At 38.4% G+C, this 14,634-nt stretch overlaps 1 protein-coding gene across 1 annotated transcript in view; it reads left to right on the forward strand.

Moving 5' to 3' along the window:
• Window positions 1–13,907, forward strand: part of cspg4 (chondroitin sulfate proteoglycan 4) — a 133,618-nt gene extending 119,711 nt beyond the window's left edge. The window contains exons 8-11 of the mRNA XM_041796001.1: window positions 242–373; window positions 2,083–2,243; window positions 5,980–6,163; window positions 8,633–13,907. Of these exons, the coding sequence (XP_041651935.1) occupies window positions 242–373; window positions 2,083–2,243; window positions 5,980–6,163; window positions 8,633–10,449 (2,294 nt within the window). The 3' untranslated portion in view covers window positions 10,450–13,907. The remainder of the gene's footprint in view (window positions 1–241; window positions 374–2,082; window positions 2,244–5,979; window positions 6,164–8,632) is intronic.
• Window positions 13,908–14,634: the final 727 nt, after the last annotated feature.

Raw genomic sequence — 14,634 nt, forward strand, 5'->3', positions numbered from 1 at the left:
TCTTACAGTTAAATATTTTGGCTATTTTGTGTCAAAATAGAGTAAAAATAGCACTTTGTAATCATCTTTATTGGCCTTATTATTATACCAAACAGTCAAAGAGTGTTCTTTTTCTGCAATTATCAATAAAAAATGTTTTTAAATTTGTATTTCAACATGATTGATAACATAACAAATGTTAAACCAAGAACTTATCTAATGAGTTGTGTGAATAAGCGGTACTTTTCCTTTGTCCCTCCAGGTGAGGACTCCGGAGGTTTCAGTTTCACCGTGACAGACGGCGAGCACACGACTCCTCTCTACAGATTTGTCGTTACCGCCAGGCCTCTCACCATCACCATGGTAACTCAGGAGGAGCTCATGGTATTTCCAGGTAAGATGGCCAAATCCTTCAGGTTTTAAGCCGTAAACCTGCAGTGATGAAAGGATCACAACAGTGAAAGGCAAGGGGTCACATGTTCATCCCAGGCCCTACTGTAGTATAAATATAGATATTTCTGATTTTGTATTTGTTAATATCACTACTACTCAGGAACTGCATTGTTCCAAAGTCATTTAAAATTCACTGGATTTTCCATATTTTCATGTATGTTGATAACTTTAAACTCTTCTTTTTCTAAATTAGCATAATTCACCATCTTTTTGTCACAGTATCTAAGTTGCATAGATAAATGAAGCTCATAGTGATGGAAAATAAGGTCAAAGGTGTTCCTCTGAATGGCTCGTTTCACTTGAACAAGTCAAAGTATTTTGTATGTATCAAACCTTTCACTTTGTAACATTCTCTGTTGCTATTTTCATTTAATTTTCCATTCATATTACATCTCCCACCCCCAGTTAAGCTTATGGAGCAATGTTTGCAACCTAGTTCAGGCAGGCAACTGAAGAACACTGATTTAACACCTGACACGCATCATAATTAAATCACATGACACAAATCCTTCCTATTTAAGATGCATTTCTACTCCTTGCCTCTTCTCTGCAATTGCCAGTTCTGTCCTGAATCAGTACCATGCTCTCACTTTTAACCCACCTCCACCCCAGCATCCATCTGTAAGAGATCTAAGATGCTATCTCATCACTCTTCAGCTTTTGCATGCAAAATAAATCATCTCGGAGCCTGACGCTTTAGCAATTACAAACACAAGTCGACTGACTGAAATATTGTAACACACATGAAGTTCATACTCTTCTTTAAAATAAGAGTAAAGTTTATCCACACGGGAGGTAAATAATCAAGAGGGGTCTGGCTGCAACACTGACAACCACTCTCACAGTTCGTGTGAGTTACGTCTCTTTCAGAACAGAAATACATGCTAAAACTTTCAAAAGAAAATCAGATTAAACTTCTGGTTTGGTTAAAGGTTAAGGTAATGGTTAGGATATCTGCAAAACCTGATTACAAAACTTTTAATGCGGTAAAGAGGCTGCTAACAGGAAAAAGCTTATCCTCCATGAAATCAGTCTGACACAGCAAACGTAGCCTAGGTAGCTGCATTAGCTGTCTAAGTTACATAGATAACATAGCTCAAGCTAAGCTCACAAAGCATCTATGTAAGCTACATATCTACATTCTCTAGTTACTCTACATAGGGTACGCTAGCTTTAGCTACATTGGCTAAAGCTAACTTATCTACATTGGCTTATACTGTAACATTAATTATTTAGCTAGAATAGTTATGTTAGCTTAAAAGCATTGAAAACAAAGGTATTTATCTTGTATTCAACATTATAAATAAGTACAGAGGTATTGAACATTGAATTTTCTTCTCCCTGAAATGTTGCATCATTCTTCTTTAAACCAGTTTTTAGTATATACAATCAAAAATTAATTTAAAATGCCTGATTACAGCAAAAAGCTGACTATTTTTAAAGTCTGTATATGAATGTTAGGGCCATGAAAAATTCTTGAGAAGTAAAAATATTTCATGTCAGCACTGGCAGTAACCTGAGCTGTACTGAAAATACACTTTGCATTACTGCATGACACCACAGATGAGCTGTATTCAGTCACAAACCTAACTCCACTTCCTAGAGGCCATTTCTCCACAAAGCACTTACAGGACCTTTGTATGCTCACAGGAACCAGGCAGCCCATCACCAGTGCCAATCTGGGGGCCGTAACCAATGAGGATGGAAATGAGATAAGCTACTCACTCAGACGCCCACCTCGTTTGGGGAGACTCATCCTGGCCAATGACAGGAACCAGTATGAGGAAATAACCAGCTTCACTCAAACACAGGTAATTACTTTTCTGTGTGTAAGGAGGCTAAATGCGTGTTTCTATTTGGAGACATTTAAATCACTTCACATCTAATGTTCCAGTTTAATAAAAAGAGATAAAACTGAATATTTTGTAACACCTTGAAACAGAAAATGTTCAAATATTTTAAAAAAGCATGTAGCAGGAAATCTGAGGTAAAAAAAAAGCATCTTTTGACTGAAAATTTCTTGCATAATCTGTCACATTCAGAGGGTGCTGTAAGTTCATCTATTATAAGTTTCCTCTTTTCAAATAAATCCTCTCCTCACAGGTTTCACACTCCTATTAATAGCGGGTTTGTGTTACTTAGCAGCCAGAGGTGTTAAAGCAGCTCCAGACATCTGATGATAGACTCTGAGACATAAGACGACATAATGCCCTTTCATGCCTAAAAACGCTGCTAATCTTTTTTTTTTACTCAGACTGTGTAGAAGTGAGTTTTTCCAGGGAAGTTAAGTCATGGTAGCAGCTGCAGCTAATGAGGAGGCAATGTGTTTAGGCTCTAAGTAAAGCTCACTTAATCTAAATGCAATCAGCTCTGACTCTGTTCATTGATGACCAAAAATGTGGTAGCTGTTAGGTATCTTGATTGGAAAAATAAGAGAACTAAAAAATGCTGTCTAAAGAAGTCCAGTACAATCACAGTACAATGAAGAACAGTGGCCTGTGGCCCTATACAGTTCTGATAAAAAGTTTTCACCCCCTTGGATGTTTTACCCTTTAATAGATTTTATAAATAAATCACAGTCAATATAATTTGACTTTTTTTGACCAAAACAAAGTATAATAAACTTTGGTAACACTGGTTAATCTGTATTCATGGCTACCATTACACCATGAAGACAAAAGAACACTACAAGCAACACCAGGAAAAGGTTATTGAAAAGTAGAAGTCAGGGGATGCATACAAAAAAAAAAATTCAAGGCACTGAACATCCACGGAGTTCCGTTAAATCCATCATCAAGACATGGAATGTATGTGGAACATGAGTAAATCTGCCTAGATCAAGCCGTCATCACAAACTGAGTGACCATGCAAGGAGACTAGTGAGAGAGGCTCCCAAGACACCTATGACTACTCTGAAGAAGTTACAAGCTTCAACAGCTGAGATGGCGGTGGCAGCATCATGCTGTTGGGATGCTTCTCGGCAGCTGACTCTGGAAGGTTTGTAAAGGTAGAGGGTAGACAATCCTGGAGGAAAATCTTACTCAGTCTGCAAGAGAACTACAGCTTGGTAATGTTATTATGGAGACACTCTGCATACAATAACTGTTGCCCAGGTTCTTCACCAGTCAAAGCTTTATGAGAGAGTGGCACAGAGAAAGCCACTGTTGAAGAAAACTCAGATTAAATCTCAACTACAGTTCGCCAAGAGGCATGTAGGAGACTCCACGGTCAAGTGGAAGAAAGTTCTTTGGTCTGATGAGACCAAAATGGTCCTTTTTGGCCATCAGGAAAAAACAAGTTTGGCGGACACCAACATTTCACAGAAGAGGGGAAAAAAAGCACTCTCCCAACAATAAACTTCTTACTGGTGCACAACAAAAAGATGAACTAAAACTGAGAATGTCAGCACTTAAAAATGCCCCTTTAAGCAGTTTTTTTAGGGTAAGGTACAATGGATGCATTTCAACTTGTGGTTTTCTTCAGCATTGTGAACAATGAGCGGAAGAGCACCATATATACAGGAAGTATGTCAAGCATTACAGGTACATTTTTCAAAATAAGACTCTTAAGGTTCTTTTGGTAAAGTACACTGTTTCGTTAAGTGTACAATGTATTTATAAGGCTTTTAGGAATAGACTATCTGGTATACGACCCTCCAGTTAAGAAAGATATCTGATATGACTCATGGATTCTGAGGACCGTTTCTTTCCGTTAATAGAACCGTTTCTATATTATCAGTTTCTGTTTTTGGCCACTAGATGGAGCAACATGTATTCAAGACTTAAATTTGATCATTTTTCTTCTCTTGGATAACTAGATCCTTTCCTGGAGTAACTATGTATTTTCAATGTATTTGCTTTAACCTTTGGTATGCAGTTTTGCATTTTAAATGATATCTTTGTTTGGGGAGTCATGCCCAGGGTCCTTAGACATGTGTTTTTGGGGAGTCATGCCCAGGGTCCTTAGACATGTGTTTATGTAGATGTATATATTTCATTTATTCTATAATTATTTTTATTATGTGTAAATATATGTCTTTGTACAAGGTATTACTGAGCGGTTGTGTCTTTACCAAGAGAACCTTAAGAGTCTTATTTTGAAAAATTTACCTGTAACGCTTGACATACTTCCTATATTTAAGGTGCTCTTCCACTTATTGTTCACAACGCTGAAGAAGACTATGAGTTGAAACGCATCTCTTGTGCCTTACCCTAATAAAGACAATGACCTGAAGCTTACAGCGAAAGCTATACAGACATGGTTTCAAGACAACAAGGTGAATTGTTCTGGAGTTGCGAGTCAAAGCCCAGACCTCAATCCAATAGAGGATTTGTGGCTGGTCTTATAAAATCAGTAAAAGGGTGAAACATCTAAAGGGGGTGAATACTTTTTATAGGCACTGTATGTAGGTGTAGAGTGGACAGAGGTGTTAATATTTACATTTCTATAGATGAGATTTTTCACTAAAGATTCTACCATCTCCCAGATTTGCTGTGAAGTCAGTTCAGACCATGCAGAATATTAAAGTTTGTTTCTGAAAGAGAATTAAATACTGTTATGTAGTGAATGGCAATGTGCTTAAAATTTTCAGTCTCAATAAATTAACATTTTCTTCAGTGCCTCACTGTCAAATACTGTTTAATGTACATTATAATAATGTCAAATGTAAGTTTCCATCATACATCATCAGACCTGTTAACAGTGTATGCAGTCTAATTTGTAGTTTGTTGTGGTGGTTTTCTTATGCTACATTGTATGTTCCTCTTTTTCACCAGCAGAGGGCACCATTGAATATGCTGTACAGTGTAGGATCAACGTCAGCAAAAGTTTTCTGCTCCTTTTAATCCAAAAAATATAGCTTTAGAATATAAATATATTAATAAAATATGTTTAGCACAACTAAACTGATGGCATAATAATCATTATATATTTTTACATCGGGTTAATAATGTGCAATGAAGTACCACAATGCTTCACAATGTTTTATATCTTCATTCTGTTCTCCTTTATTTCTTCCTGACACATGACATGACACATGCATGTGCTTAGATAAGAACAAGCCTCTGAAAGCTGCTTCATGTAAGGTGATAGAAAGCCTAACTTTCATTTAAACAGAGTTTGATTATTTGATATATTCAGCTGTATGTATGTTTGTTCATGCCTGCTTAAGTCTCACTTGGTCTTGCAAGAAAGAGGGAAAGAGAGAGAAGAGTTGAGTTTAGGACACAGTGACCTAAGCGAGTCAGCACAAGACATTTCATTCCAGTTCACAAACCCTGATCGTGGTCCAGCTGAGCCAAACCACTGCCGCAGCTATTCGAGCTCCTAATTTACTGTGTGGATTATAAAAGGGCAAAGGAAAGAAAGATTTTGTAAACTAACAAGTCTGTTAAATGCTAAAACACAGGCCAGCTGTAGCGTGTTCCTTTAGATAGGATGTCACATGAGTGATAATGGGTCGTAATGAAAGATATTGAAGGATGAAGAGGGAAAATCTGACAGATCTGAAAATGTATAACCTCTCATCTTGTCCTCCCTGATCCACAGCTGGAGTCAGGAGCAGTTTACTACGAGCACCAGATACCTGAGGAGCCTTTCTGGGTTGTTCGGGACTCCATAGAGCTCACTCTGAAATCCCAGCCAGCCCCAGATGTTCGTCACATCCTGCCCATCACCGTCTCATATTACGCTGCTCACAGCAACATCTCCTCACAGCTGTGGAAGAACAAAGGTAAATGACACCCTGAGGGCTGACTTACTAACCATATGAATGAATTACAAGTTTAAAAAACACCCTTGTAGATTTTCTTTTGAATAAATAAGATTCAATTAACAGATTTGTACGGAAGCCCTAAGTGGACAACAATTCATTTATATACTACTAAACCTTCCTGTTACAACAAGTTAGTATTAAAAATATAATTGTTTTCTCATGATTCAACCTATTTGATTTTTAAAATTTTGCTTTACTTTGTCATTCCGGGGAACTAAGTTTACATTTATGAGAAAAAAATAAATGATTGTAGCATCAGGCTGCAAAATAAAATTTTAAAAAGTGAAGCTGGTCTGAATACTTTCTGAACGCACTGAATTTAGTTATGTCAGGATAACAGTAGTGATTTCCCTGAAATAAGAGTCCATACCAAGGAAACAACTGAAATTATTTTATCACAGCAAAACAAGCACCGTTACACAATCACAATAATAAGTCAAGATCTTGAAAAATCCAACCAAAATATGCTTTTCATCATCGCAAAGTTTGGTAATGTTGCATTTACCATCTGTAGGTGTGAATTTATTCATATTGGTAAAGTAGAAAAGATTTTTTTTATAAGGGCCATCAGCAGGGGCGTAGCTAGGGATTTAGGGCCGCCTGAAAGAATATTACACTGGGCCAACCTTAACTGGCTAGCCAAGCAACAATGGCTGCATCATTTTTACAACTATCGTTACATTTTAATGTATTTTGGAACCATAATTTCCACGTTAATGAGCACTAATTATATATATTTACATTATTTTTCAGCATTGGACTACACCATTTGTAAATTTCTAAGGAAGGACCCCCCCCCCCCCATTATGACACTGATTACTAAGAAAAAATATGAATGAATGTTTTATTTTGGTTTAAAAACAAAAATAAAATAATTTTATACATAATAATTTATCAGACAGCAACCGGAAAAGGAATAGGCTAAAGCCCAGTGGCTTATTTTTACCTATCCTGTAACATCATAGGATTAATTGAGTAAATCAGGATACAACATCAGCACTAGTATGTCAGTACTAAATACATGATAGTTTAAATTGGAAATTAGATCAAGTTTAAATTCACATTGTAACCTTTGATCTTAAAGTCTTTTTGAATACTAACATAGAATTACACATCTTCAGTTCATCATTTAGTCTGTTCCATAACTTCACCCCCAAAGCTGACACGCTTCTGTACTTGAGATTATTAAAATAAAAACACTATTAATGGATGAATTAGGATGCCATTAAAAAGTAGTGCATTCATTTTGTAGAAATTGCATTGATCGTATATTTAATTGTTCCTTTTTGCGTATTTGGTTAAGCCACTTGCAAAGTTTTCCTGCAGACACAGTGATGTGAAATAAGGCTTTTACTGCTCCTTAATGTCTCCTTAATGCTAAGTGAACATGCAAAAGTCTTCTACAACTTAAGTCAAACATTTTTGCTCTTCCTTTATTTCATTTTCAATCCAATATCAAGTTCCTTTTTCCTGTGAATTCAATGCCATAATTTTTGATCTACCTGAAGTTCCTTCAAATAAAAGCAGGTCTCTATCAACAGGAAGTCATTTACCTTTAGTTTAAGACAAAAGAAAAAAAAACACTTTTAAATGCAAAATAGAAGAATGTCTAAATGTGACAAACAGGGAAATCAGGTATGGTTAACTTAATAATTGTGAGATTTGAAATGATAGCACTTGACAACTTTTATAAAAAAGTTTACAATAATGCTCCCCCCTTTTTGGGATACATCAATAGATGTAGTTCTCTCACTGTGTTGTCTTTGATAAGAAGAGGGTCTTTTTTTGTTGTTGTTTTTTTTTTTTTATACCGTTGACATCTTTAGACAGTTTTCTTCTGGCAGTTTTCCTCAGAAGAGTCCTGTGATGTTGCTGTGACATGTCTTATCATTAACTGTGCGTGACACTTCTGAGGAAAACTTCCAGAAATTAGCTGTTGAAACATGTCAAAGTCATAAAAAAAATCTCTCCTTGCCTGTCACCAAGAAAACACAGGGGAAAATATTTTTGTGGAGACAGAATGAAACCTTTTTGGACATAAGACAAAGTTCATCGATCTATCAGCTCAACTTAGTCTGACTGCATTCCATGGTCCATGTTTTGTTGGATGTATCTTTTACTGTTGCAAGTTGCCTTGCCTAAAACACGACTTGTACACGACAGTACTGGTGTCAGTAAAAACAGATGGACACATGTTTTTTGTCCTTTTAAAGATTTCTTAAAAGGGCCATTTCTTAAACTGACATGTTTTACCACAATGTCTTCTGTTAAAACATGTCCATTTTAGTCAGAATAGGACTGATGAGATTTCTAATTCAGCAACAAGCCTAACAAGAAGCCTCTTGCTCTTTCTGTCTCTCAAGTCTTAATTGACTGAGAAGCATCATTAAAAATCCAAACCTTTCCTCTGTTTTTGTCTCCTCCCAGGTCTGGATATGGTGCAAGGCCAGAGGAAAGTCATCGATGATTCAATTCTTGATGCCTCCAACCTTTTGGCAAGCCTGCCTGAAGATCAGCGTGGTGATGTGGATGTGGTTTTCGAGATTAAGCGCTTCCCTGACCATGGTCGTATCACCCTGGGTGGTCAGGACCTGCCCCGTAATGACCCCACCTTCATGCAGGAGGATGTTATTCAAGGAAACATTGAGTATCTCCATGATGACTCAGGCGCTTCCTTTGACAGCTTTGCCTTCAGGGCTCGTCTGAAGTCTGAGAGTGGTACAGTGCCTTCACCTGCAGAGTCCGTGGTCCTTGAGGAGATCTTTAACATTTCAGTTAAACGTCGGGGTTCAGACCCTCCTGAACTGGTCACTACAGAAATGCTTTTGGAGGTTCTTCAAGGCTCGATGATGATCCTGACGAAGAAGCATCTCAACACTCAAGATGAGGACAGTCCACCAGATGAGGTGCACTTCAAGGTGACAAAAGTACCCAAAAACGGTCAACTAGTTGACTCTTTCACAATGAACCCAATCTCTGAGTTCACACAGGAGATGGTCAATCAGGGTCAAGTGGGTTTCTACAGCGATGGCACTCTGTCAGATGGATTTTTAGAGTTCATCGTGTCAGATGGAGAGCACCAAACAAAGCCGCACACGCTCCACATTGGAGTTCTTGCTCGCACCCTGTTTTTGGACAAAGCCCCTGAGATCAAGGTGAATCAAGGTAATGATGAGACCCTGGTAACTGAGGAGATGTTGAAAGCGACTACCGGAGGACCAGTTGAGGAGGACATCCTTTACAAGATCACAAGTATTCCCAAGTACGCAGCTGTCATGGTGGACCGGCAGCCTACATCTGCCTTCACCCAGAAACAAATCAAAGAAGGCAGAGTCAGTGTCCGATTTGTCAAGTCCACTTCACCTCGAGACAGTGTTGCATTTGTTGCCCGCAGTCGTGCTGCTAACGTCTCTTCTGTGCTGAACATCACAGTTCAGCCTCTGGCTAATATTGCCCAGGATCCCCTTCTACCCCAGGGGGCTCTTGTCCAACTGGACAGGAAGCTTCTAGATGCATCTCCTCTTGCGAATAAGACCAAAACCTCCCCAACATTCACCGTCATCCAACAGCCTAGGGGAGCTCGTTTTGTTAGGTCTGGAGGTCCTGGTGCAGGTCAGCCAGTTGGTACATTCAGCCAGAAAGACCTAGACGATGGGCGGGTAGCTATGGAAATCCTAGACAGCTCTTCAGGATCACAAGGTGGTGTCTCTCCGGATGAGGCTCGCTTCTTGCTTAAAGCCCACGGAGTTCCTCCAGCAGAATGTGTCCTTTCCTTCCAAACAGGCCCCTACAATGCCTCTGGTATCTACCCTGCCACCCTGCTCAGGATTCCATCAACAGGCCCGTCAAAGGATAATGACCTCGCAGTCGGTAGATCTCCTGTAACCACTCCGGGCACGACAACATCCTCTGGCTCCGGCTCCCACGGGAGACCACATGTTTCCCGGCGCAGTAACTTCTGGTCTATTCTAATTCCAATCCTTGTAATCCTCCTCCTCCTGCTGCTGGCAGCCGTCTTGGCCTACTACCTAATCCGTAAAAACAAGACCGGCAAGCATGACGTCCAGGCAGCAGTGTCAAAGCCGAAAAACGGAGAGGTGGCCGGCACAGAGACTTTCCGTAAAACTGACCCAGCTAATAACATCCCCATGTCTAACATGGACTCCAAAGATGCTGACCCGGAGTTGTTGCAGCACTGTCGGACAACGAATCCGGCCTTGAAAAAGAACCAGTACTGGGTCTGAGACACTTTGACGTGTGGACACAGAGGGAGGTGGATCCTCCAGTGTTTGCAGTCCTCCTCACATCATTCCTCTCAGTATTAAAGACCTCTTGCCACGCTAGTTAAAAAGAAAATTCTTCTTTGACACCATTGGTTATTTACTTATCTCAACTTAACTGTGGACAAATTCTCAGGCAATGAAACACTGAATACTTAATGGCAAAGAAAGAGGTAGTTTCTTTTCTTAGGAGTCTTGTGCCGTGTCTATTTATTTTAGTTTTATCATTCCTCTTTGTCAACGGGCACAAATGAAGACATAAACATGCCACGTGTTTGCAACAAGTATTTTTTGATGTGCCCTGTCATTGTATTCCTTATATCATAGGCCCATATTATTCAGCTCATTGGATAGATAATTTAAAGTCTTTGTGATAGTTAATTTGATTTTTTGTTCATCAGGATAGTTGTTAAGCCTTGTACATAGATGAATGGGTTAAGTGTATGCTGTATTATCGAAAAGACTGAAACTTCTTTACTTTTTACTGTTGTTTTTAAGGTGCCATTGTATTGTGTTCCTCAGGGCTAAATTCAGTTAAAATGATTAGTACAACATTTTTGGAAAACAAACTAATTAAGTTGCCTCAAATACTGCTTAGAAGATTGATACCACTCACATGAAGACGTTAGCTTTGTTTAGCTTGGCTTAACTAGATATTTGACAAGAGGAAACACCTTAATTGGGTTTGTCTTAATATGAAAAATATCCCATGAAGCTCACTGATTTATACATTATTTATATTTGTATATTTGTGGTTTTAGGGGGGGGGCCTTATGGACAAGCCTGTTTTTTTTTTTCAGTGTGCATTTGTTTCCTTTAACTATCCCACTAAAACAAGCTGACTGTTTCCCTTGTATTCAGCTATTCAATGCTAAGCTAATGACTTTATGTGTAAAGGTGTAATATGCAGCATCTGAAACAGTAGAAGTCCCACTTTAGCACCATTCTATCCGACCAAAACTGTACCTCTGGGTACCTGTACCCCTCTTCCCTAACCCCTTCCTAAGTATTACAAGTGCTGACACCCTCCAGTCAATTGGTTGATTGGTCGGACATTGTGCATCTGGCCAAAATCTTGTTTGGTCTGACAATCACAGGGAGACTGAGTTAGCAAGACAGAAAGAATGTGCTGTGGTGAACAATAAAGTTGTAGGAAAAGGAGAAAAAGCCAGTAGTTGCTTAAGAGGCACTAATAGAGAGAAATTAAACTTTGTTTTCTGATTGTTTACTAGCGGTTGCACTTTATAGTACTTGGAAATACGTCAAGTAGGGTGCAGGATTTTGTTTGTATGAAGGTATTTTACTTACGTGTTGGGAAATGCATTTCTGTTAGTCCTTTTAACATCTCATTAAAACGCCCATGTAAATGTTAGTGTACGTTACAGATAGAGAGCAGAGGAGAGAGATAGCAATGTGACCTGAAAGTCTTAATTTACTGATTGACCTGCAGAATTATTTTCACTTCACCACAATTGACTATTTTCATGCCATCTTGGCAGTATTATGTTTGAAGTTACAGTGTGGGATGAGTCAAATCAGTCCTGTTAATTGGTGGATCTGTCATTATAAAATAAGCTACATTGCTTAGCCCATTCAGGGTCGCTGGGGGCTGGAGCCCATCCAAGCTGTCATTGGCAAGAGACGGGGTACACCCTGGACTGCTCCCTAGTCAGTTATAGTTTGGTATGGCATGGTATGCGTTTTTTGAAGTGTCCATTATCAAAAGTTGGAAAGGGTCCCAATTAACCGGTTGATTTCTATTCTAATATGCAGGCAACAGTTCCTGTTTTCTTTTAATTATTCTTACACAAAACATAGTCTTCACTCAAGAGACTTTCCAATCTACTGACACTTTCCTCTAGTAAGAAAGGCTGTCATTCCTCACCCAGATGATGGCAGGGCTAAGAGGGAAGAGCCTACATGAACATGTATAAAATATGAATGACCCACTGAGTATTAAAGAAACAAAGTGAATGGAACAGTGTCCTATCAGTGTGATCAAAGAGCTGAGAAGAACAAACCATGAGGGAGTTTGATTGTATTTAGTTGGGATATTATGTTGCATATTACACCTTTAAGAGAGATATCAATTATCTAATCTTACTCTTCTAAAAAGAGCTAATAAGCTGAGTTCTCTAAATGTTTTATTGTCACTACACTCTTTGACTTTACTGCAGAAAGAGGAGGATTAATTACTGAAAATGGTTATTTAGGAAATACTTGCAGCAGGAAATTGAATTTAGCTCAGAGTCATGTCATCATTCATCATATGTTATTCTGCATGCTTCCAATTCACTTGTAAATATTCACTGGACTGGCACAGCACTGACCACAAAACTTTACAGTAGACCACAGGCAGGGCGTTACTGAGGTCCTAAAGGTCTTAACGCATCCATATTAGCTGACAGGCAGCATCTCAAACTGGGATGGTTCCAGTTTCCAAGTCTGCAATGAAGAATTCATAAAAACATGTCGGTGCTGGGGGATAAAAACATAAAATGCTCCACTAGTTGGCTGGTTAAATTGGAGACATTAACAAAGCTATTTCTGTTTTAATCATTCCATTTGTAAGCTGAATGAATGAACTGTCATATATTGAAAACCTATATTTGTTTTTCTTTGACTCAATATTTGTTTTGTATGTTGTAACGAAGAATAGCCTTGCTGTAAATCAAACTCCTCATTATCTGGTTTTTGAATGAGGAATAGAGATTTTTCTTTCTAATATTTTTGATACCAATACATTCAAAAAAAGATGTCATCAACTATTTTTGTTCATACATGTTCGTCCATTTGCTGTACATTTCCTTTACTCACTCTGTACGCAGATGACACCTTATTCTCTCTTTGTCATGTACTGATTATTGATTCCTTCACAGTACTCATTTTCTATAGAGGTTATATTCTTTTATGTGGAGAGTTGGAGATGGTATATTTCCTGATGCTGTGTATTTCTAACAATATCTAAAAAAATTAAAAGTAACAGTTACTCTTTCAGGATAGCATTACCACATCTACTGGTTAAATGTGTAAATATTGTTTTAAGTGTGGTTTTTGCTCATGATTAACATCTTGAAATCTATATATACCGTGCTTCATGAAAGAAACATGAACATGTTAACTGCATTAGAAACCATGCTTGATTGTGTCTGAGTGTGTTTGTGCAGATATCCAACACTCCTGTCCGTTTTTTGCTTCCTGAGGGCTAAATTTAATAGATTTCATCACCACCCCTCATTATTCATTATTTATTATTTCTGTCATCCCCAAAAACATCAATTCATATGCCATGTTTTTTTTTCTTGCCTTGTCAGAGATCGAAAAGGAAATATGTTCACTGCAGGTGCCTTTAAAAAAAATAATGATTATACAAAGCAACGTTTAGACTCCTGTTCTCGGCACTAATGGAAATAAAAAGAGCTCATGCAACACAGTCTGTGTTCATTTTTTAATGTCACTGATTTTGTTTTCTACTGTTTCTGACTCTCATGATTACTTTACAGTCAGGACCTGTGCACTGCAATTGACTCTTCCTCTTTAATAAGCCCCGCCCTCCCTTGGTTACTGTTGCTACGTCTGGCAAGCTTTCACATCTGCCGTGCTGAATACGTAGTTTTCCACTGTGCAAGTAGAAGGTATTCTGAAGGAAATAATCAATTTTGAAGCAAAATATGTTTGAAAATTTTAGAGGAGACAGAAACATCCACAGTAGAACCACGGATAGAGGATAAAGCAAAGCTAGAAACTTGAAGGACAGCAAACAGATTAGCATGAAGAAGCAGCCATGAGCTGAACTTCTGCTTCAGCCAATCCATCAGGACAGCACTTTGGCTTTTGTATGGTAGCAGCTAATGGGCTAATGTGAAGCTAATTGCTGGTGTTGCGTTAAACGTAGCAGCATGTATGTTGTACCAGACTGAATAAATGTAAGAAAACGCTGATCCTGTTTTCATTATGTTTGTTTAAATAACTAAAAACACAGCTATGAAATTATGACTTTTACTAGTTCGCAGTCTGATCATGTGTAATCTGTGTAAACAGGCAGACTCTAACAGCTCAGGTTTACTATCAGGCTCGGTTTTTACGATCTGTGACTCGGGTCGGAACTCGGGCAGAAACATGTGACCCATCAGGATAAACTTAGTAAAA

The sequence above is a fragment of the Cheilinus undulatus genome, linkage group 9, assembly GCF_018320785.1.
Source record: "Cheilinus undulatus linkage group 9, ASM1832078v1, whole genome shotgun sequence".
Taxonomy (NCBI): Eukaryota; Metazoa; Chordata; class Actinopteri; order Labriformes; family Labridae; genus Cheilinus; species Cheilinus undulatus.